At 52.7% G+C, this 24,837-nt stretch overlaps 1 protein-coding gene across 1 annotated transcript in view; it reads left to right on the plus strand.

Annotated features, from left to right (window-relative positions):
- The window catches only part of FA2H (fatty acid 2-hydroxylase), a 47,693-nt gene extending 27,805 nt beyond the window's left edge, over nt 1–19,888 (plus strand). The window contains exons 2-7 of the mRNA XM_059667481.1: nt 885–977; nt 10,404–10,546; nt 11,145–11,251; nt 14,733–14,905; nt 16,314–16,566; nt 18,489–19,888. Coding sequence (XP_059523464.1) covers nt 885–977; nt 10,404–10,546; nt 11,145–11,251; nt 14,733–14,905; nt 16,314–16,566; nt 18,489–18,568 — 849 coding nt within the window. The 3' untranslated portion in view covers nt 18,569–19,888. The remainder of the gene's footprint in view (nt 1–884; nt 978–10,403; nt 10,547–11,144; nt 11,252–14,732; nt 14,906–16,313; nt 16,567–18,488) is intronic.
- Nucleotides 19,889–24,837: the final 4,949 nt, after the last annotated feature.

Below are 24,837 nucleotides of genomic sequence, written 5' to 3' on the forward strand. Positions count from 1 at the left end.
ACACCCCACTGGCTGCTCCTGGGTTCTTGCCGATATTCAGCTTCCAGGGCCTCGTCCGTGGCCACCAGCATCACGGTGTCCTTCGGTCACAGGGACTCAGAGGGCAGGCCCCCGGCAAATGGTCTCCCCACCCTTCCTGCGACGAAGCATGAGTTTTAGCTACGTGCCAGCCTGCCCTCTCCAGCCTCACCCGGTGACATCAGAGCCAGCTGGGACCATGTGATTTTCCTAGCGCATTCTGTTACCTTCTGACTTTGCCTCTTTGCCGCTGTGATTTAACCTTGAGCCCATTTGGGCACCCCTCTGCCAGTTTCACCGTGTGTGGCTACTGACCCACACATGGGAGTTCCTGGAGGGAACCGTGTCCCTCGCTCTCTGCTGCCTCTCTTTCCTGTGGGCACATGGACCTCGCTGGCCCAGCCTGTGACCCATGGGCTCTGTGGAATTACCAGGGAGGGTAGTCACTGGGCGTGGCACAGTGAGCCCGCCGGTGATTTCCTGTGACTCCCTCTGCCTGACACCTGCCACGGGCAGGAGGGAGGCTGGCAGGGACCTTCTTGCCCAGAACACTCCCCCTAATAGCTCATTTTCCTACAGTCTCTCTGCTGCTGCTCCCACCCCCACCCCCACCACTGGATCTTTCTGCCTCTTGTTTTTGCAGAAATTATTATTTTTTTTAAGGAGAAGAAAAATGTAGAGAATAATACCACGCACATCATTGTCTACCGTGTTCAAAATGTTCTCAGTACTATCCTTGGTCTCTGTCCACCCTGCCCCACCATAGGCTCTCACCACTCCTGGCTGCCTGAACGTGGGGCAGCTGAGCTCTCTGCCCTCACCCACTGTGAGTCATCACCTAATCACCGCGTCCCTCCTCTCCCCAGGGTTCCATGGAGAACGGGGCTGCAGTCTCTGCGGACACACAGAAGACAGACCCAGCGATGGAGCCAAAGCTCAAAGTGGTAGACTGGGACAAGGTAACTGGCACAAGATGGGGTGGAATGGTGATGGGGGGCTCCCCTGGCCGAGGAGAGGGTGTGTGGAGCCAAATGCTGTAGTTATTTGTGACGCTTGCCCAGAAGGATGAGGCCGGGAAGCAGATGCCCACTGCGTACAAGCATCGCCTGGGTAGCACGTGTGACCAAGTCTGTGACGGGCGCAGGAGAACTGTGCACGAGGAGGTTTGTGCAGAGCCAAGCCCAAGCGCCCATGGGAGGGTCCCCATGGACCCCTGACACCGAGAAGGGCACAGTGCAGGGTCAGCAGGCCCAGACAGCCAGCTTGACCGGTGCCCAGGCAGAGCTGCCCAGGCACCAGCAATCACTCGCAAGGGTCACCGGGGGACCTGCTGGGGCGGCTGGGGCGGCGGGGGCCGAGCGAACTACCTGCGCTGTTCGTCTGCAGAGCCCGACACCAAACCTCCCTTGGTGTTCAGAGGCCAGCATCTCGGGGGGTTAGGCAGGCCCCCTTTGTTGGTCCCAGGTGGAAGGAACCTCTCCATGTTCTGGGGGCGGGGGAGGGGGGAGGGGGGGTAGGAGAAGCAGTGTGGCCTGGGGGCCCTGCAGGGAACCAGATGTAGGAGCCATTTCCCTCCAGCCTAGGTCATAGGACTGACCCAATGTCATTTTGCCATTTCTTCCTGGAAAAGACACAAGTGGGTTATCCATACATGTCCCTGCTTGTGTTGGACCCCAGGTGAGAGACAAGCAGGACAGGCCCCTGAGCCAGGCTGCTCACAGTCTGGTGGAGGGACAGACCCTCCCCCACCATGTCAACAGTTAGCACAACTTGGGGAGTTTCGAGAAGCATGCCCCAGGGACACAAAGCTTACTGTTTGCCGGGCCCCTTTGGCCAGGACTCCTGAGGCCCTGACTCCAGCAACTCGGGGATGGTGCCTGTCACAGGGGAATTGCACCGCCTTTGAGGGAGCCGTCAGCCCACAGCAAGGACATGCGTGTGTGCTCTGTGGGAAGGGCTGGGACAGGTTGTTCCATGCCCATCCCCTTCCAGGGGCCTGTAACCAAAAGGGAAAGAGAAGACCGGAGAGGAGAAGGCTAGCCGACCCGAGACAGCAGGCCCCCAGGGAGCTCGCTGGAACCTGGTGGGCTGGCTCTGAGCCCCAGGTTGGCCACAGGTGCTCAGTGCCCAGGCCAGGGCTGAGGCTGGGGGTCTTGCTACAAACGGCTGACTTCTCTGGAAGTTTGGGGACTTGGGCTGGCTCTGCATGTGGGCAGGACGGAGGGGAAGACAGCCAGCTTGAATGGTACAGAGACCCCAAAGCGGTGGAGTCAGGACCTCACCCTGGGAGAGGAGGAACTTCAGGGGGAGATGAGGAGGGTGGGGCTGAGGGCAGGACAGAGAAGGCGCAGCAGCGGCAGTCAGCCCAGGGCTCAAGGCCAGGGGGCGGGACTAAAAGGAGCCATGAAGAGGGATCCTTGGCACCAGCATCTGTGGGCTTGGAAAGAAAATACTTTCCTGAGGGAACTGAGCGGGGTTGGATCAGTATCCTGCTGCGGAGAAGGATCCTCCCAGTTGACCTGGGCTGCAGGTCCAAGGCTGACCCCAGCCCCGTCACTGCAGGGGGTTTGGGTGGGTGGGGATCAAGGCCACCCAGCCTGTTCCACCATCACCTGTACCCCGACCTGAGCTGAGCGAATGAGGGGCCCTCCCCTCCCCCTCTTCCCCCAGGGCCTGCTCCTGGCTCCTTGCCAGCATGTTCAGACAGGTCGCACCTGACTCACCTTCCCCGCCTCTGTCATTCTTTCACACACCTTCTGTCTTCCTCCCATCTGGGCTGAGAGAGAGGGGCAAGGGCTGGACCAGGAGAGGGTAAGGAGAACCACCCTAGCAAGGAGCTCCCAGTCCCCCCAAGAGACCCAGGCTGGGGAGCTGGGCTTCCCAGGAAGAGGGAACAGTGCTTTCCTTGCCTTTTTTTTTTTTTTTTTTAACTCATCTACCTCTAGGGCAAAGGGATTTGCCAAAGTTAACCCTTCCTGTTTTGCATTCAAGGGGAGCGCCTCTGGCACTGCTGAGGAAGGGAGCCTTGGGCTCCCATGGCCACACCTCCCCTAGGAGGTGGGACAGGGTGGGACAGGGTGGGCCATGCTGGAAAGAGGCAGAGGACCTGGGGTGCTGGGGCACAGGGAGGAGTTACAGCAGAAGGGCCAGGAAACCAGCCCAGGGGCCCCCCACCTTGCTTAGAGGTGTGGTATAGTCTGATTTTCAGGTTCTGCATAGAAGGTTATTGGAACCATTTCTTTTTTAAAAATATATTTTTTATTGATTTCAGAGAGGAAGGGAGAGGGAGAGAGAGGAAAAAAAAATCAATCATGAGAATCATTGATCGGCTGCCTCCTGCACACCCCCTACTGGGGATCGAGCCCACAACCTGGTAGGGAATCGAACCCTGATCTCCTGGTTCATGGGTCAAAGTTGAACCATGGAGCCACATCAGTTGGGCAGTTAGAACCATTTCTAAGTTATCCCTCTGATCACTCAGGCAGGCAGGATCCAGGCTTCCTTGTAGGGTGAGAATCCAGGTTCTAGCCCCTCACCCTGCACGACAGCCCACACGTCTCCCCGTTTTCTGGAGCCCAGCCTGCCTGGGGCTTGCCCAGTACAGGTGGCAGGAGCTTCCCACTGTTCCCGCTCTGGACACACCTGTCCCATTTGTCCCACCCGCTCTTCTCACTGCCTCACTGTGTCAGGCGCAGAGGCCCCCCCCCGCCCCCCCCCCCCGCAGCCATCTGCCCACCTTGGGGGCCAGCTTTCTGATGCCAGATGAAACGGGTGTGATTTAAAGTGTTGGCGGAAGTCCCTGCCCAAATCCCTCTGGGCAGCAGAGTTAGGGCCGAATGAGCATTCCTTTTACTGAGCTCTTACCGTGTGCCCGACACTGCAGGCCTAGCACTTTAAACTTATGATCCAGTTATCTAATTTAATCCTGAAGAGATAAGATCTTCAGACCCCAATTTAACAGTGAGGGGGAGCTTCAGTCTCCTGCCCAAAGTCACTCTGCGGGTACATTTAGCACAGCCAGTGCCTGCGGCTGAGCCCCTCCCCTGCGGGTGCCCCTCCACGTGTCCTGCCCACCTTGAGGCCTGTGCTCGGGAGAGAGGGTGGCAGAGGGAGGGAGGAGGCTGAGCAGGTCCCGGGAGGGAGTTGTCTCCAAAGCTTTGCACATCCTCTTCCCCTCCCCTCCCCGCAGGCTAAGCCAGACTCCAGCAGAACCTGCCCTCCCTCCACTGGGTGGAAGCCACTCTCTTCCCTTAAGAGACAGGTAGCCGAAACTGGTTTGGCTCAGTGGATAGAGCGTCGGCCTGCGGCCTGAAAGGTCCCAGGTCCGATTCCGGTCAAGGGCATGTACCTGGGTTGTGGGCACATCCCCAGTAGGAGATGTGCAGGAGGCAGCTGGTCGATATTTCTAACTCTCTATCTCTCTCCCTTCCTCTCTGTAAAAATATTTAAAAAAAAAAAAGACAGGTAGACTCATCAGGCCAGGTGTGTCACAAAGCAAAATGCAGCCGTGGGCTCTCCAAGTCCCCTTGCCATGCGCGCGTGCACACACCCCTTAGCATAGGGCTGCTCCAAGTGTCCCCGGAGCCTGGCCGATGTTGATATTGGCCGCTTGGGTGAACCTTTTGGGACCCTCAGTTAGTCACTTCTCAGGAAAATAGCCCCTGGATCTGCACAAGGGCCCTCTTGGCCTGTCCACCTCTGGGCAGCCCTGGCTCACCTCCCAGCATCACCCCTCCATGTCACCTTGGCCTCCTTTCTCCCCTTGACCTGCCCCAGAAGGATGCCCGTCTACCTGGCTGCCTGGAGGGATCCACAGCAACCTCCCCAAGACTGTCCTTGCTGGGCCAGGGTGTTGAGTTTTCTCCCTGTTTGCTCCCTGGCCTAGAGACCCTGCCCCCTCTGCCAAAGAGCTCAGGAGTGCTCAAAAAATACCCCCGCACCTCCTCCAGGGAGAAACCAGGTAGGAGGGCTGGGCACGGCTCTCTGATCGGCTCTCTGATCCTGCGAGGGCGGTGGACGGGGCAGGCTCAAGTCGGAGATGCCACTGGGTGACCATAGGCAGCTATGTTCTATTTCTCCCTCAGCAAGTGGGAGGACGTTATTCCCCTCCCAACAGTGTGGGGTTGTCAGGAGGACCTGGGCGAGGGTACACAGGGTATCAGAAAGCCAGCGGCCAGTGCAAGACCAGCCCACTTCTCTTTAGGATTGGGGGCCGCGGGGGCGGGGCTGGGGGGCTGGGGGGGGAGAGTGGGGTGGCAGAGCCCCTTTGCTGTTCTGTCCCAAGCACTGAGGTCACACTGGCATTCTGCATGGTATGTGGCGATCCTCCCTCGAAGGGGGCTTTGACCCCTTCACCCCCTGCTCCCGGCCACTCTCAGCTCCCTGAACCCTCAAAGGGGGAGCCTGAGGCCTCCTCCCAGCTACCCCATCGCCTGGGTACAGGGAGGAGGACCCTGGTCCAGAACCACCTCTGTAGACTTGAACGTAGGCGCTTCCAGTTAGAGGAGCCACCTCTGCTAGGCCACCACGGGCCCCCATGGACCCCCACACTGAACACCCCTGCTGGGTCCCTCACAGCCTCTGTGCTGGCTGACTCTCACCGCAGGGTCCTGAGCCAGCTGACAGGCCTGCCGGTTCTGGGTTACGATGCACTGAGGTGCAGGTCCCACCTCCAGCATCTGCAGCTGTCTCCTCATCTGTAAAGTGGGGTCATTGCAGGCCCTAGTTCTCCTCATCATGGCTCACAAAGGAGAGTGGCCGTGAAGTCTGAGCCCAGGGGGCTGTGACCAGGATGCAGGACACTATGTCCTGGGATTCCTATCCAGCTCCTTGTCCTCACTCCCCTCCCCACCAACCCCCACAGGTTGGAAGCCCATCGCAGCCTTCCTGGCTCAGAAAGCTGCCCGGAGCTGTGAGCTCTGGGGTCTGGGCGGGCATTTCTCTAAACAATTGCCTCAGCCTGCGACTGTGGTCGTGGGAGGAGCTGCTGGCACGGAGCAGCTGCCCCCTCTCCCTGCATGTGCCCCTTCTGCAGAGCAGCAGGTCCCAGCTCCTGCTCCTGCTCTGGGGCTGCCCCCGGAAAGTGCTCTGTGCCACCTGGCTCCGTGCTCCCCAGGACGAGGGGCACCTGGGAAAGGGGGAGAGCGAGGGAGGCCCCCTCCCCAGCCTGGCAGCACGCATGCCCTTCCACCCACCCTCTGGGCGGCAGGCTGCCCTTTCCCCCTGCCTGGCCCTGCTGCAGCTGCATTCCTGGCATAGCCGGGAGAGGCCAAGGCCCTCCCCCTCCCTTTGGGGCAGGGACAGAGCTGGGTGGGGGAGGGGAATGGGACACACACAGTTGGCACTAGGTGCTTTAACCAAACTCTCCCTGGACTTGCATGTGTTTGGGGGGGCCCAGCCTGTTGCTTGGGGCCTAGCAGTTCACCAAAAGACCCCTCACCCTCATCTATGCAGCCCTGCTCTAGCTGGGCAACCCTGAGTGAATCGCTTGCCCTCTCTGAGCAACGGCCCCACAGCTGTGTAAAGGAAGATTTGCTGTTGTGAGGGAGCTATGGAAGCCCCAATGGCTGAGAACTGGAGGTGTGACCTATTCAGACCCCGCCCACCCCCCAGCATCTGACCTCCTACAGGGGCTGTCAGACCTTTGCGGATGCCTTTGATGCCTCCCCAGCCCCACAAGCCTTAGGAAGTAGGGGTGGGAAGAGGGCAGGACCAGGCATCAGCTTGGGAGGAAGAGAGCCATTTGTGGGAGGGCTAGCCAAGGGGTCCTCTGCCAGGAAGTGAAATTTACCCCGAGGCCCTTCCCACTCATGGGATCTGAGCTGTCGTTTTTTGCATCCTCCCTTCCCATGATGAGTTTCCAGCCAGCCGCCACGTTGGAAATGACCAGCAAGTGAGAGATGTTGAGCATATTAGCACCCCGCTGAGACTTCCTCTTCAATAATCAGAACTGGAAGGGAATTGAGAAAAGACACCCATCAGTACTTGTACCGTCTAAGCAGGTTGAGCACACAGTGAATGCCCCAGCTCCTGGGAGACTGTGTGGAAGGGGAGGGGAGAAAGGGGGCTCCCACTTCAGGGCCAACCAGCCCCCTCCCAAGAATCACGTAGGCCCCCTGGGCCTCAGCATCCTCATCCATAAAATGGGGAAGAGTCAGTAGGTGGACTTCTCTACTTACATGGAAGCTCATTTTACTTCCCCTGGAATAGTGGGCTGAGGCTACCGTGGTAGAAGTACAGGTGTTGGCCTTTGGGGACGGAGGGAGATGTTTGCAGAGTAAGAGTGAGCCTTCTGGGGAGTCTTCCAGGGTGGTGCTTTAGCCCCCGGAGTGCGGTGGCCCTTCATGGGCACCAAGAGCGCTATCTCACAGAAATGCACCGGGGGCTAGACACGGAGCCTGGGTCTGAGGCCCTCCAAGGCCAGCGAGCTGGTCAGGCAGCCTCCAGACCAACTCTAGGCTGTGAGTCCGCCATCTGTATGGTGACTGCCTACTGGTCTGTTCAGGGAGGATCCAAAGTCATGTACAAAGGTCAGATGGACAGCAGGGCATCAACGGAAAGGCCCTGTGTTCCAAGGGGCAGGGGGCCCGGGGGTGGTGCTGGCTCTGTTCCCACCACCCCTGTATACAAGCTCTTCTAGCTTCAGCTCTCCACACCTGCTCTTCCTCCTGTTCTGTTTCCTTTACAGTAGGGTGGAAGTTCCAGGCTGGAGTCCCTGTTTGCTGCCTGCCTAGACATTTTTTCCTGGGTCTCAACTGAATCAAGCTTATGAATCCTATGCTGTTTCTACTCTCTATAAAATGAGGGCAAATTGAATCAACAGGTGAAAATTTGCCCAAACCACAGCAAGGCTCAGACAGAGGCCTGACAGGCCGCACGCACCCCTGTTCAATAGCTGGAAGCATTCATTGTCTAAGGCAGTTAATTCGAGTTAAGTGTACAAATGAAAGCCAGGCATGGAGTGCCACGTGTGACATACAAAAGTAGAACATACGAAAACCCGGGTTTTCATTTGAGAAAGATGGTAATAAGTTAAGGATGTGTATTGTCATCTGTAGAGTAACAATGCGGGGCGGGGGAGGGGGGGCACAAAAGGGCATAGCTAAAAAGTCAATAGAGGAGATAATATAGAATATTTTTAAATACTTCATTAATACAAACAAGGCAAAAAAAGAAGAATAGAGGAGACAAACAGAAAACAAATAGCAAAATGGTGGTACTACCGCACATTAAATAAAAATGGATTAAACACTTCAAATAAAAGGCAGAGATTAACTAGATTAAAAAAAAAAAAAATCAAGACCCAAGAGCTACACATTAAATGTAAAGATGTACATAGTTTGAAAGTAAAAGGATGGTGGGGGTGATAAGGACACATATGTAATACCTGAATCAATAATAATAATAAATAAAAAAAAGGTAAAAGAATGGGGAACGATAGACCGTGCCAACCAAGCATAAGGAAGCCTGGTGTGGCTCTATTAAGATTCAGGACAAGGAGTATTACCAGGGACCAAGATGGCTGCTTCCCAATGATTACGGGGCCAATTCATCAGAGAGACATACCTGGGTAACCTGGGGCAAGTTCCTCTGCTTCAGTCTCCCCATCTGCAAGATGACAGTAATGACAGTGCTTGCCTAGTTAGAGGTATGTTGAAGATCAAATAATTAGGTGTTTAGAGTCATGCCTGCATGTAAGAATTGCTCTGAGTGTTAGCTCTCAATGGTGTTGCAATTGGGGCAAAACCTCAAATTCTCCCCATGACCCTGGCCTCCCTTCTTTTGAGGTGGGGCTCTGTAGGCTGCATAAGATAATGTGTAAACATAGAGCAATAGCTGGTTCCTCCAGTTTTTTGTGTGTGTTTTTTTCCTGGTGGTGGTGGTGGTGGTGCTGGGTATGTGTGTGTAGAGACCTGAGACAGAGGAATGGAAGGAATGAGACAGCAGGCACCCAGTAAATCCATTTCCTGTTAGACCCAGGGGAAAAAGTCAAGGAGATATGGGGACTGGGTAAAGTCAAGCGACTCAGTGGGGTTTGGATGGCTGCCTTGTTTAATGGGTGCTGGATGGGATGCTTCTGGGCTGACCAGAGTCCTCTTACAGCCTGGGAAGCAGGGAGACAGCCAGCACCCTGGAACTGCCAAGTTCACATAACAGGAAACCACAACCATCTTTGGGCCTTTTCCTCTAGCTGCAGGCACAGAGAGACCGATCAGCGACCTGCCCTGTTTGCCCAAGAGCCCTACGTCCCCGCTCCAAGGCTGTGATGGCAGGGCTAGCTTCGCCTCCAGCGGGGCTGAAAGCTTTGGTGGGGGGGCCTGTGCAAGGATGAGAGTCCAGCCGCAGATAAGGAAGGCAGGTGGCAGAATCACGGTTGCCTCTTTCTCCCGGGCTCTGGGCTCTTCCTCTGTGCATCTCCTTCTCCTCTCCTTTTCTTCCCTGACACCACCCCCTTCTCACCCGCAGTAGCCACCTAACTGCCTTGCGCTGGAGATCTGTTGACATCCACTATGTGCCAGACACAGAAGATATTCTGCCCTCTCTCTCTTACGGGTGGTGGGCACATCGGCTTTAGGACAAGAGAGCTGAGGGGCTCTGAGAGGCCCAGGATCCCACAGCTGATAAATGGCAGAGCCAGGCTTTGAAAGTGGCCCCTCGCTACAACTTCACTGTCCTTTACTGGTTTTGGTTTCCTGATTTTGGTTCAGGTTAATCTACAATACATTGACTCATCATAAATCTTCAAGGGCTTCCCATTGCCTAGAACTGCAGCTTCCAAACTTGTTGATCTTATATCCCTATAAGTAAAACATTTAGAGCACATGTTCCATTATATTTCCATTTTAGTTATGTATAAATTATTTGTATGTGCTAATGTACTAGTAAATGATGTGCATTGCCCAGGCCAACACCAAGAAGAATGCCTCTGGTAGAGGAGAAAGCCTATGGTAGTACAGAATGTATTGGCTCCTGTACTTGCAGTGTCCTGGGCAGGCCTTCAAGCTTCAGGCATGGATGAATCTGGATGCTCAGGTGTCATCACCTGGATTTGGTGTCTTTAGATCCCAGATTGGCCACCTTCTGGATTAACTGAGTCCTCAGGCAGGCTCATACCCGCCAACTTAGCCACTCCAGCAGGAAGAGAGAGTGTCTGATGGCTTATTGCGCCAGCTTAGGTCATGAGCCTGTCCTGGATCTCATTTCTCTGGCCGGGAGCTGAGATGAGTGGCTTGGTTAAGTCCTGAATCACTAAAGCGAGAGGGCAGGTAACCTTATACCGACCACATGAGGTAAAGGATGGTGACTGTGATACTATAACCAGGAGACGGGAGCATGAATGTGTGCAGGTGTGACTATCAAGTGTCCGCTGACTTTGTCTCCTGCAGGACTTGGTAGACTGGCAGAAGCCCCTGCTGTGGCAGGTAGGCCACTTGGGCGAGAAGTACGATGAGTGGGTCCACCAGCCGGTGACCAGGCCCATCCGCCTCTTCTACTCAGACTTCATCGAGGCCCTCACCAAGACTGTCTGGTGAGCCCCGCACTGAGCCCATGGAGGGCTGTCCCTCTCTCCTGAGGGTATCAGGCAGATACAATAGGGGAGGGGGCATTCTCCCCCAATCCCAGCCCAGAGCTGTACTATAGGTTCTTGGGGATAGTGGAACATGCCGTAGGTATAATCCATTCCTATGCGTGGTTTGTTCATTGAGTGAGTGGCACACTGACATACAGCCAGAAACCAGTCTGAATGCCACCCCTGTTCTATTCCAGATTCCTACGAAGGGTTTCCAGCCTCTAATGCCCATGGGAACAATTTTGCCTGCAATTAGCTCCTTTGCCACAAGAGGTCAGCATCTATTCAGCTGCACAGAGTCTGTAGCCACAGGGACACAGTTCTTTTCTGCCAATAACTCATTTCAGAGACTCACGCAGATAGACTCATGGCCTTCCTTCTGTTTTCTCCTTCCCACCCGCCCCAGCAGTGCCCCTTTGACCCCAGGTCTCCACATGCTGTCTACGCGTGCTTTGGTACCATATCATCCCCCCTCTAGTGAAAAGGTGTGTTGGAAAAGCTGGCCCCGGCGAGCCCCTGAGCATGTCTGTCTCTCACCCTGGTGGCCCTCCTGCAGGTACAGCGTCCCCGTCATCTGGATGCCCCTGATGCTGTACCTCAGTTGGTCCCACTACCGAACCCTCGCCCAGGGCGATGTCCGACTCTTCGCTTCCTTCACCACAGGTAACGTTGGTCCCTCCCTAATCTGCTCCCATGGCTCCTGGAGGTGGGAGACCTTGGTGTTCCTTTTGGCACTAGGTCTCTGCAAAGACAGAACCCAAAACCACATCACAGTCATTGTGAAGTGAGACCTTTCTGTAGAAACAGTCTTCCAAAGAAAAACGTTGTCAGACTCCCTCAGCCCCAATCCTGAGTGGATTATAAGGAGACGAAAAAAAGAGGAGGAAGAGATGGAGGAGGAGGAGGAGGAGGAGGAGGAGGAGGAGGAGGAAGAGGAAGAAGAAGAGGAGGAGGAGGAGAACAGCAATGCATTAGCAAAAACTAAATAAAATCATTTGTCAGGAGACAGCAATAAAAAAAGAGGTTTATCACTGAGTCTAATACTAGAAAAGGTATGATCTGGGATTGTCAAGAAACTAAATGAAATCATTCACCACGTGGCACAGCTAAGAGCTAGACTCAGAATGGCCCGTGAACACAGCACAGCTTAGAACCTGGAAGAGAAAGATCTGGGAATGTCCTGCAGTATCTCCTGAGCAAAGGTCCAGGCAACAGAACCCCTGACTTGGAGTCACAGCCCCACTGACCTCTAATGAGCATTTTCTACGTGCCAAGCCTGGTGCCTTCCAGGGACCATCTTGGTTAACCCTCCCAACAGCCTCATGAGAAAGGGACTATCATCATGCCCTTTCGAGGTGAGGCAATGGAGCCTCAGAGAAGTCAGACAAGCAACTCGGGCTCATGTGGCTAGGATGTAGATGCCAGGTGTCCCCCAGCTCCAGGGATCAGGGGACAGAGAGCAGGGCTGTCAATGAGCCCAGGGGACTGAGTCTCTCAGGGCAGCCATGGGTTTGGGTGCGGCCACTTCTCTCAGCTTGCCTCCCAAGCTTGCCGCCTCCCTTGGGCCTCCAGGTCCATGCCGCCTGCCCTGGTGGTCTGATGTCCTAGCACAGCCTGCCTCAGGGTGGTGGCGGGAGGCTCAGATGGAGGCCAGGAGAGGGTTCAGGCAGGAGAAGGGTACTGGGGTAGCTCAGGTGGGCTTTCCTTTCCCAATCACGTGTAATGTTCCTGACGCTGAGCCCTTGGAGCGCCCCCTCTCTGCCAGAGGCAGGTTCCTTCTGCCCTCACTCTGAGCTTCTCTCCTGCCCATGGCTCCTGGGAGTGGCAAGCAGAGGACCTGAATGGTGTAGATGAGAGGGGCCACGGCCACAGTGATGGGAGCCTCCGTTTTCCTGCCTGGACCAGGATGTGGTAGGGGATGAACAAGATGCAGCAAGTTCCCCAGAGCCCAGAGCTGCTCCCGGTCACCAAGGGTTAACACGCACGCCCCGAGAGCCAAGGTTACCCTTTTCTGCCCACGCTGAATAGCTCAGGCACAGCACAGGGCTTGTTGCTCAGAAAGCCTGCTCACTGAATCGCCCACTGTCCACCCAGGGTTCCCTAACAATCAGCAACAGTGGCAGAGCCGGCAGGGCTGGCGGCCGGAGGGGGAAGGGGCTGCCGGAGCCTTGGCCCAGGTCCCTCTGCAGGATTCCTCTAGAGATGCCACTCGGTACCAGCTCCGGGGCAGATGCGCCAACAGGGATGATGCTGGGGTGAGGGCGTGGGCGGAGACTTGACCTATAGGAGGAGGCTCTTCTGCATGACAGGGAGGGTGATCTGAGGGCTTGGTCAGAACTGCAGGCCTCTGCAGAGAGCTGAGATGTGCTGTTTAATAAAGGTCCAGTGTAGAGCCCATGACCATGATGGCAGTGTAAGATATGTGTCCACAGGCCTCCCTTACCTCCCTGCTCGCCAGGCAAGGCAGAGAAAGTAAGAGCCACAGAGCTAGGCAAGGGGCGGCTGACAGGTCCCCACACAGCTGCTGGGCAAGGGGAGCGCTAGCATCCATCCGTGCAGGGAGCCGAGAAGCAGTGGAGGCTGAGCAGAGCCACCAGCTCACGGCTGAAATTCCTAGATGTGTGCATGAATGTGTTTGGAAAAGCAGAGGGGCTCTGCAGTTCAGGATGTGCCCAAGTGCGGTGCCTGGAAGCAGGTTAAGTGAGTGGTAGGCCAGAACCACATGGCATGGGTGGGGATGGGGGCCTCCAGGAGGATTGTGTGGGGAGGGAGCCCAAATAAGGTCAAGATAAAAGTCTGTGGCCAGTTGGTGTGTTTCTCTCCTCCTCCTCCTCCTCTCTCCTTCCCTTCCTTCCACTCTCTCTAAAAGTTAATGGGAAAAATATCCGGGGGTGAGGATCAACGACAACAAAAAAGAAATGAACAAAATGGAGAAAGGAAATAAGAGCCTCAAGGACTGCAGGCTGGCATGAGAGGGTGGGTGTTGGGAACCTCACACTGGACAGGTACATCTCCAGTCTTCTCACCTCCGTGCTAATCATCTTCAGTTTTTTTCACATCTTCCCCATATGCTATGATTTCAAGTCGTGCCCATTGAAATTTCTCTGTGTGTTTTCCTGTCCCTCTTGCTCTCCAGTCCATGGTGGTTCACATTTTCCATCAATGACTGCCCAGCTCTTCTGGCTTAATTGGGATCATTCTTCCCTCTCCCCCATGCCACCAAGGCAAGGGGTCTTCTCAGGGGTCTTAGCCATCTGGACTTAGTTACAGCAAAACGTCACAGACTGGGTGACTTATAAACAGCAGAAATGTGTTGCTCCCAGATCTAGAAGCTGGGAGTTCAGATCAGGGTGCCAGCCTGGTCAGGTAAGTGTCCTCTTCCAGGTTATAGTCTTCTTGTGACCTCACATGGACAAAAGCGACAGGAAGCTCTGTGGGCCCTCTTTATTTCTTTTTTCTTTTTATCCTCAACCAGGATATGCTTAGAGAGAGGAAGAGAAAGAGAAAGAGAGAGAAACATTGATGTGAGAGAGACATTGATTGGTTGCTTCCCATACATGCCCTGACCAGGTCGAACTCACAACCCAGGTATGTGCCCTGACTGGGGATTGAACCGGCAACATACCTTTCAGCACACAGGATGATGCTCAACCAACTGAGCCACTCCAGCTGGGCTGTGGGCCCTCTTTTATAAGGGCACTAATCCTATTCATGAGGGCTTCACCCTCATGAGCTAATCACCCTCCAAAGGCTCCACCTCTTAATACCATCACTTTGGGGGTTAGCTTTCAACATAAAAATTTTGAAGAGACACATTCAGATCATAGTACCAGGCCCATGTCCATCACCAGCCACAGATGCTCCTCTTAGTCCCCGTAAGGAAGATCTCAGATCTCTGGTCAGTGACCCCATTGTTCCCTGAGAGGACCCCTCCAAGGCCAGCATAGGTCCTCATGGCCTCCTTCCCATTTGGACCCAAGAGCCCCAGCAGTGTGGCCTGACCCCATAGCTGCTGGACAGAGGCCTGCAGGTCCCAAGGTGATGGGGGCGGGGGGTGGGGGTGAGACGGACGTCTAGAGCCGCCAGGCATTGTTGCCTGCTGGGGCCATCCGCCCTGACCTTCCTCTCTCTTGCCGCCCTGCAGAGTACTCGGTAGCCATGCCTAAGTCCGTGTTCCCGGGCCTCTTTGTGCTGGGGATGCTCCTCTGGAGCCTAACAGAGTACCTCCTCCACCGCTTCCTGTTCCACATGAAGCCCCCCAGCAACAGCTATTACCTCATCACGCTGCACTTCATCATGCACGGCCAGCACCACAAGGTGAGCTCCCACCCGGGGCCTTGCAGCTCTCCCCGATTCACAGGAGCTGCCCATCTCTCTGGGAGTCGGGCTAGGAACAAGGGACAGCAGGGCATTTGCTGTTGCTCGGAGGAAGGACTGGGGCCTAACCTGGACCGGACATGGACAGAGTGTGCGTGTGTGTCTGTGCCGTCATCACCGACACCGGGCACTCTGCAGGCACCTTCCGTGGGCCATCTGTAACCCTCACAGCAACTCGTTCGTTCACTCGACGAGTGTTCACCGTGTGCTCACTCTGCGCCAGGCACTGCTCTAGACACCACTGAACAAAGGAGTCAACAACCACTGCCCGTGTGGAGCTTCCTTCTTCCCGTTCCACAGAGCAGCCAACGGGCTTGGGGAAATTAGGAAACTAGGAACTCACCCAAGGCCACACCTGTCACTGCCAGGATCTTGTGCCTCCTTCTGTGGATTCCAGAGTCTGTGCTCTCGACCACCCACCACACTGGGGCTCTTCAAGGCCAATATCATGGCCCCCGTGGCAGGGACTGGAAGCCAGGTCTGCCCAGAGGAAGTTGCAGCCCACTGTCCCCACCCCGTGCTGTTCTCAGCCTGTCCCGGGTGCCCATCTCTTCCTCCTTCTCTCCCTCCTTCTCTCCCTCCCTCCCAGAGCTGGCTCTCCAGCATACTGCTGGTCCTGCTGCTCCCGGTCTGCGGGAGAGAGACCCTTATCGGCATATCACTCTATGACTGTTACCTGCCCTTTCCCTTTTCTTCCAGTCCAGAGAGGGTCTGTCTTTCTCAGAATCCTCACCAGCAGTCACACAAATCTAACCTCTATACCAGGCCCTTGGCTTTTAAAGCTCCAGAGCCTAAGGCCTATTTCTCTTATTGTTAAATGTGACAACACCCCCTTGGAACAAAGAAGAGCCTCTGTTAGGAAGAAGGGTGGGGAGAAAGTATGCTAACACTTCCGGCATCACCCCACCATGTGAATCCACATTAGCCTCCCAGACAGCATCAGGCCCTGGTCTAAGTGCCCCAACTGGTCATCGGAGGTGGGGCTCCTCTCTAGCATCTAACAAATTCCAGAGCCAAAGTGGCCCCTTGAGTATAAAGCGGGACTCGAAACCGTGAACATCCTGCCCACATCACATCCACGCCCGTGTTCCTGCGCAGTGTTCCAGGTCCTAGCCTGGCTTGGAAACCGGGAACAGGACAGTCTCTCTAGGACTCCCTGGCATAGTGGCCTGCCTTCCCCAAAGCCACTGAGAGTGCCAAGTCGACCCATGATAATCACTGCCCCGCCCTGGGACAGCGGGGGGGGGGGGGGGGGGGCCTGCTCCGCCCCATGCCCCGTGGGGAAGTCTCTGTTGTGGCTACAGGCCGGCCCCCAGCTGCATTCTGACACTGAGCCCTCCATCCACAGGCACCCTTCGATGAGTCCCGCCTGGTCTTCCCCCCTGCGCCAGCTTCGCTGGTGATTGCCTTCTTCTACACAGCCTTGCAGCTCCTCCTGCCCGAGGCGGTGGGGGGCACTGTGTTTGCGGGCGGCCTTCTGGGCTACGTCCTCTACGACATGACCCATTACTACTTGCACTTCGGCTCGCCGCACAAGGGCTCCTACCTGTACAGCATGAAGGCCCATCACGTCAAGCATCACTTTGCACATCAGAAGTCAGGTAAGGCTCAGCCAACACCTCCCAGTCTCACTCGCTTCATCACTTGCTTATTTGACAGCTACCACTAAGCCTCTACCGGGGCCAGGCACTGTTCTGGGTTCTGGGGATCCACAGACAGCAAGGCAAGCCTGGGGCTCCCATCCTGCTCTCTGGTGTGGGGGGCAGAGCAGAGACAAACAAGGAAATCACTCAATAGTAAAAGAGCACTTCAGACCACGATAAGTGCCACAAAGAAAGTAAAGCAAGATGATGTTAGAGGAACCATATAAGTCAGGGCAGGGGCCCAGCTCTGTCTAATAAAATATGCAAGTCACAGATGTGATTTTTAAATTTCTAGTGGCCACATGAGCCAGTAAAAATACATGGGTGAAATTAATTTTAATAGCATATTTTATGAAGCCAAATACAACCACAACATTATCATGTCAACATATACTCAATGTAAAATATTGTTAATGAGATATTTTACTTTTCTTTTTTTCTTATGTTAAGTCTTCTATGTCCAGGGTGTATCGTGCACTTACAGCACATCTCAATTCAGGTGCTAAATTTTCATTGGAAATATTTAATCTGTGTTTAAAGTTTATAAAATTTACAGTAAAGATTTTAAAATATATATTTTATTGATTTTTTACAGAGAGGAAGGGAGAGGGATAGAGAGTTAGAAACATCCATTAGAGCCCTAACCGGTTTGGCTCAGTGGATAGAGCGTCAGCCTGCGGACCCACGGGTCCCAGGTTCGATTCCGGTCAAGGGCATGTACCTTGGTTGCAGGCACATCCCCAGTTGGGGGTGTGCAGGAGGCGGCTGATCGATGTTTCTCTCTCATTGATGTTTCTAACTCTCTCTCTCCCTTCCTCTCTGTAAAAAAATCAATAAAATATATTAAAAAAAAAAAAAAAGAAACATCCATTAGAGAGAAATATCCATCAGCTGCCTCCTGCACACCCCCTACTGGGGATGTGCCCACAACCAAGGTACATGCCCTTGACCGGAATCGAACCTGGGACTCTTCAGTCCATAGGCTGACACTCTAGCCACTGAGCCAAACTGGTCAGGGCTACAATAAAAATTTAAAAAAATAGATTCACATACCTGAATTGCTCTGATATGCTTGAAAGATTTCCAGTAATTGAACTGAGTATACATTTTTGTTTTTGTTTTTGTTTTTTAAATACATTGTTATTGATTTCAGAGAGGAAGGAGAGGGAGAGAGAAAAACATCAATGATGAGAGAGAATCATTGATCGGCTGCCTCCCGCACGCCCTCTACTGGGGATCGAGCCTGCAACCCAGGCATGTGCCCTTGACCAGAATTAAACCCGGGACCCTTTAGTCCGCAGGCCAATGCTCTATCCACTGAACCAAACCGGCTAGGGCAAGTATACATTTTTAAATTGAAATGTAAGTTAATTAAAATTAAGTGAAATTGAAAATCTAGTCCCTTTGTAGCTCTAGCCACATTTCCAGTGCTGAGCAGTCACGTGGGCTAGCGGCCACCGTGTTGGCTGGCAGAGCACTAGGTCACGTGGTCCAGGCAGACGTCACTGCGGAGATGTCGTTAGAGCTGAGACCTAAATCAAAAGGAGCCAGCACCCAACATCTGGGGAAAGAGCATCTCAGGGTGACAGGTGCAAAGCCCTGAAGCAGGAACAGACCTGGCATCTTCACAGAGAAGGAGGCGGCCGAGGCAGGCAGGGGCCAGGCTCTCCCAGGAAGTCCTGGAGATAAAGGATTTGGGTTTAGACTACAGGCATCCTTGGGAAACTGGTACCCTGCTCTGACTTCTGCCAGGATGGCCCTGAGAGTTGGGAAGGCCAGCGGGGACAGATGTGAAAATCTTCCCCGGCTCCCTTTCCAAGCAGATTTCTGCCCCTCCTTGGACAGTGCCTCACCTTCTCCCTATTCGTCTCCCTCTCTAGGATTTGGCATCAGCACTAAATTTTGGGATTACATTTTCCACACTCTTATGCCGGAAGAACCCCACCTGAAGATCCAGTGACAATTCCCTGCCCCACTGTGGCCCCTGTCCCACCCCCGCCCCATCCAGACCCTGCAAGAAGGTTTGCCTGGCCAGGCAGGATGGGCTTTGTCCGGCTCTTGGGCTTGGTGAAGGGTGCTGGGGAGACCCTAAAGACTGAGGCTTCCCTCCCGACCCACCACGGGAGGGTCACGTCCACTTGGTGGCCACATGGTCCTCAGGGACTAGCTCTTTCCTGCAGCATCCCAGCCTTCCCACCGGCACCTCTGCCCAGAATCGGCCCACAGGACTGCTTGAGGACCTGGCCAAGGGGAATGACGGCAACGGACCCCTGTGACTTCCGGGCAGGTCTGTGATCCACCTGTGTCTTAGCACCTCGGGCTTCCTGGGAGCCACCCCCACAGCAAAGAGTGGGGTCTGCAGGGCCTCTGCCCTAGTCTCCCCACCTTCCCTCCCCGGGGGCGGTTTGATGGCTCTGGCTTTCTCCCGATGAGTGGAGAACACTGAGGTGGACGAAGGGCTCTCACAGGAAGAGACAGCATGATGCCTCCCACAGGCCATCCCGGACCCCAGGGCAGTGCCTCCGTCCACTGCCAATCACAGATGCCAGCTGTACCGCCAGGTGCCTCAGGCCGAGACACAGGCCCGGCCCTCACCTGCCTGTGCAGACGGGCCGAGGCTAGCTGGCATTGGGCTCAAGGCTGGCGGGAGCCTGGGCCCCTTTCTTTAGGAACCACCAGCTGCTCTAGCCATCTCCCTGCCTCCAGAATCACAAAGCTTTGCTCCAAGGTCAGCTAAAGAGGCCTCTCTATGCGGGGGAGCCCCACCCCATTCCCAGCCATTCTTGACCTCCATCTGGCACAGGTGGGCCCCTGCCCCCCACTCAGGACCCTTCCAGCCAGTGCCTCCTTAGGCCAAGAAGGAGCCTTTATTCGGTGCCTTATCTCCCTCCCCATTGGCTTCCCTAGCCAGCAGATGAGGTTCCAGCCCCTTTTTCCTCATAACCAAAACCCTCACTGCTCATGAGAGGGTCTTATTTATAAACTATATAAATGCTCAAGTAGCTGCTCAGATCGCCCTTTCTAATTCTATGTGTTGAGCTTATGTAAACCTTTGGTCCTATTTTTGTTCCCTTCTTACCCACAAACCATTACTACTTGAAACGTTTAAAAAACTCGATGAGCATAAAGGCTAAAGAGAAGCAGTTTGACCGCTCCTGTGATTTGTACTGTTTACTGCGGAGTTATTTAAAGATTTTGGAATAAATATACAAACTACAGTTGTGAAATAAAGGTGTAAATAAATTGTATATTTTGAAAAATAAAGACATTTAAAAAGAAATGAGCGGTTGCTGCTACTTGGTGTTCATTCGCCAGACTCCATCACGGAAGGTGGGGGGTGGGTACGGTCCGTCCAGCAAGGAGGGGTGTTTACCCTTGACCAGGTTGTGTAGACTTGCTGACCATGGTGATAATAAAAAGCTGAGCAACTCTTATTTTCTGACTTGGTTTTATTCCTGTTTTAAAATGATCTGCAGACAGCCTTCCCCCTTACTGCCTGCCCATGGGGTGGGCTTTTGGGGCGTGGGGGGGGGGGTGTCACCCCCATCAACCGCCTTGGCACAGCACTGGGGAGACGTCCCTCTGGAACTTATCAGACCCCAACTGAGATTCGGTTGGCTTTCCTACAACAAAGGAGGAAAACTCTAGCAACCAGCGCCCACGGTGGGAGCTAGAACATCAGGCCGGCTCGGTCTAGGTGAAACAGATTCTCAGGATGTCTTCCCACCCGGCACATCAGAGCCACCTGTGGAATCTGTTAGCCTACAGATACAAGGTTGCCACACTCAGAGTCTGGTTCAGCGGGCCCGGTGGAGGTGGGCTCTGGATTTTCCTCCCCCAGGATGCGGAAGCAGAAGTGGGAGCAGAGGCAGAGGCAGAGGCAGATGTGAACTGATGTTGGCGAGGTTCTGGCAACATGGAGGGAACCCCCAGCCTCGCTGCCTCTCCCTGCTCCGACAGCCACATGGTGGCTTTGTCCCTGCAACTCCCAGCCTGGAGATAAAGGCCACCGGTCTGAGCCAGCCATCACTCAAGCTCCTGGAATCTATGCCTGGAACCAGGCTGCTCAAGGAGCAGAAGTCACAACCCCCATTTCCAGGCACTGGAAACCTGACTGTGGAGCATCACACCCAGGGGGAAGGAAGGAGGAAAAGGGAGGAGCAAAGGAAGAGATCCGTGAGTTGTAAATATGCAACTCCACCAGAGAAGAGTCTACGTTGAGCAAAAATGTAATTGGGGAAAAAAACTTATTGAAAAGAAACTAGTAACAAATGGCAAAAATCTAAGTGAGCTTGTAACATGGCAATCAGAAGATTTGGGAGGGGGGAATAGTATGAAACCTCACACACACACACACACACACACACACACACACAACTAAGCCAACCTAAATGAAGGTCCACTCAGTGCACCCTTGGATGGATTCCCCCAGAGCGTCCTGTTGAGCCCACAGTAACGCTCCAGGGGGTTCCACAGGCCTGTGGAAGAGAGTGAACTCCACCTTACAGGAGAGACGACTATAGGAAGTGCCACAGAGCCCTTCATCTCAAGCCAGTTGGCAACCATAGTGCGGTCCATACTCTGTGACCATCTGGTAGAGTTAGAGAATTTTTATCAGCAAGTGCAAGAGACATAAGAATCAAAGATTAGATGCTAAAGCAAGCATGGGATATTATCAAAATGCCAACGCATCTAGCATGATGGGAAAGCCTGAAACTTAGGGCACAGGATTATGTTTATTTCTGTGGTGGGAGAAGACACAAAAACCATCAAGAAAGTTGAATGCTCCCTAAGGCAAAGGCCATTTAAATTCTGATCGGTGTAAAGTGACTCTCAATGATCCTCAGCAATTTACCTTACCTGGTTCCCCAGCAACTACCAGCTGCCCTGGCAGAGGACAGGCCCATCGCCATTGCACACATTTCTTTCTGGCATTGTACTTCCAGACATGCTTGCTGTCTTTGAGCGTTTCCTGGCTGACCTGAAGAACTGCCCTCTTAACTGGACTTTGTTCCGCTTCTCCATTGGCTCTGGCCTCCGATCTCTGCCTTTGAACTTTGTACGATTTCTTATTGTGCCAGCACCGTGCCCAACTTGTAACAGGCGCCAATAAATATTAGTCTTGCCTCTGATCTCTGGCAATTTTACATTATTGGGTCTTTGCTTCTCCACCTGTTCCCTGGCCTCTGCTGCCCTCTGGTGATAGCAGGAGGCTCTGCCCTCTTGTAACTGCCCTCATAGTGACTGTTTGGGGATCAGATGGCTGTGATTGTAAAATTCCAGCACTTTTCCACCTGACCTGTCTCTTGACTTACTGTTTTGTCTCATCTACAGTTTAGGCTTCTAAGAGGAAGCTGAGATTGGGTATATGAACTTTCCAGTTCTAACTTTCTATAACAAAATAATGGCTGCAAAAGATTGACTGGATCTTCTTTACAGTGAGGTAATAACAGCACCATGAGTAAAATTGATCTATTAAAGATGCTATAGGATGGATGTGAGATTTGGAAAATGCTAGGACTGTCATCTTCACTCCACTTCAGACACCGTATAAGCTGGTACTGGGGGGGAAAAAAGAAGAAATGGTAAGAAAAAGAAGAAAAGAATCTTGTTTTGGCAAAAGTATAAAGTGGGGATCATGTCTTCATTCAGGTTCCCTAAAAAGCAAAACCTAGAATGGGAACGTGGATGCAGGTAGTTTATTTGGGAGGCAATTGCAGAAATAAGGAGTGTGTGATTGGGAAGGATTAGAAAGGAAAGCAGGGCAGCCATGTAAGAATGAAGATGTCAGGTTCCCCTACAGACTCTGCAGGGGCATCCTGAGAAGCAGACAGAGACCTGCCAGAATGGTCCACCCAAAAGACAAAAGCCTGGAACATCTGTCCACCAGCTTCCTCTCCTGTGAGTTGAGGGTTGTCTTCATGGGTGTCAACTGCCTCCTCACTTACGGGCTGCCCTGGCTTTGACAAAGGTCCTGGAGCAAGAGCAGAAAGATGGATGTGTGCAACTGAAACGGATGCAGTCAGCACAAGCTCACGTGAGCTTGCTAGGAACCACGCACCAGAACTATGGCTGAAATTAAAGCAGAACCGTCCATCACACCTGAGGTGAAGACCAGAGATAGACAGAAGGGATATGACAAGGATCATCAGATGTGTCTGCTACACACCCTGCAGTTCTATATCCTCAAGGTAAGACCAAACCAGAAATAACCCACCTGCCAGGGCACTGCAAGTAAGATTGCCTGCAGGGAGCAGAGAAAGGCTCTTTGGAGGACATAGAACCACCATAGCCCTCATGGAGGTCTAAGGCCTGAGCTCATGCAAACTGGTTAGTCTGAAACACCTTGAGTCAAAAATTTGCTATAGCCTGGCTGGCATGCCCCAGTGACCGGCTGCTTCCTGCACGCCCCACACTGGGGATCAAGCCCACAACCCAGGCATGTGCCCTTGACCGGAATCAAACTTGGGATCCTTCAGTCCACAGGTGTCGGCTAGAGTCACAGGGCTCTCAGAAGAAGCATTTACAAATGTTTGTGGAGAAATGCAACTTCAATCCAGCCCTCAAAATATTCCCATGGATAAGATTCCAAGGGCTATATGCTTACAATAAAAATAAAACAAAAAATAAAATAAAACACAAGGAAAGAAGGCACCCTGAGTAAAAGCTGATGGAAACAACATGCAACAGAAAAGCACCCACAAAGACATCAGATATTGAAATTATGAGATATGCTAGATATCTTCCATTTGTTCTCCAGATTCATTCTCCATCTTTCCCCATCCCGCTCAGTGCTCTGTGAGGCTGATCTGTGTGTCCTTTGGCTCATTGGCTGCCGGTTCTACACGTACAGGCACTGGTAAGAGGTTGGCGGGATGGAAGAGTGTGAGGGGGGTCCAGGTGTTTATTCCCAGAGCTCCTTGATTTCTTTCAGCAATGTTTTCTGTGCAGGTCTTTTCACCGACTTACATTAATTCCTGAGTGTTTTGTTCTTTTGGCTGCTATTGTAAATGGAATTGTTTTCTTAATTTCTTTTTTGTACTTTTCATTGCTGGTGTGTAGAAACATTACTCATTTTTGTGTGTTAATCATATATCTTGCAACTCTGCTGAATTCATTTATTAACTACAATAAAAACTTTTATGGTTTATCGCATTTTCTTCATACAAAATTATGGCATTCGCTAACAGATATTTTAATTTCTTATCTAATTTGGATGTCTTTTTTTTTTCTTGACTAATTAATTGCTCTGGCTAGAACTTTCAGTAAATGTTGAATAGCAGTGGTGACCATGTGCAAGCATCCTGTCTTGTTCCTGATCTTAGGGGAAAGCTTTTGGTCTTTCACCATTAGGTATGATGTTAGTTGAGGGTGTTTCATAAATGTCCTTTATCATTTGAAGACGTTGCTTTCTATTCCTGGTTTTCTGCATGTTTTCATCATGAAAGGGTGTTGAATTTTGTCAAATGCTTTTTCTACATCAACTGAGATGATTATATGGGTTTTTTCTTTGTTCTATTAATGTGATCTATTACATTGATTTCACATGTTGAGCCACCCTTGCATTCCTGGGGAAAAATGCCATTTGATCACGGTGTATAAACCTTTCATATTTTAGGATTCGGTTTTTTAGTATTTTTTTTAGGACTTTTGCATCTATATTTGTCACTGATACTGGTTTGTGGTTTTCCTTCTTGTGGCATCTTTGTCTGGCTCTGGTATCAGGGTAATGCTGGCCTGACAAAATGGGTTAGAAAGCTTCTCTCCTTTTCTCTTTTTGGAAGAGTTTGAGAGGATTGGTATCAATTCATTTTAAAATGTTTGGTAAAATTCACCGTGAAGCCATCTGGCCTGGACTTCTCTTTGTTAGGAGGGTTTTGATTACTAGTTCAATGTCTTTACTTGTTATGGGTCTGTTCAGACTTTCTATTTCTTCTTGATTCGATTAGGTAATTTGTGTCTAGAAATTTGTCTATCTCATTTAGGTTGGCATAAGATTGTTCACTGTATTCTCTTTATAATCCTTTTTATTTCTTTTTTTATTGTGGAAAGAACACTTAACATGAGATCTACCCGCTTGACAAGTCTTTTTTAAAATATATTTTTATTGATTTCAGAGAGGAAGGGAGAGGGAGAGAAAGAAACATCAATGATGAGAGAGAACCATTCATTGGCTGCCTCCTGCACACCCCCTGCTGGGGACCGAGCCCACAACCCGGGCATGTGCCC

This window comes from Myotis daubentonii, chromosome 15, assembly GCF_963259705.1.
Source record: "Myotis daubentonii chromosome 15, mMyoDau2.1, whole genome shotgun sequence".
Taxonomy (NCBI): Eukaryota; Metazoa; Chordata; class Mammalia; order Chiroptera; family Vespertilionidae; genus Myotis; species Myotis daubentonii.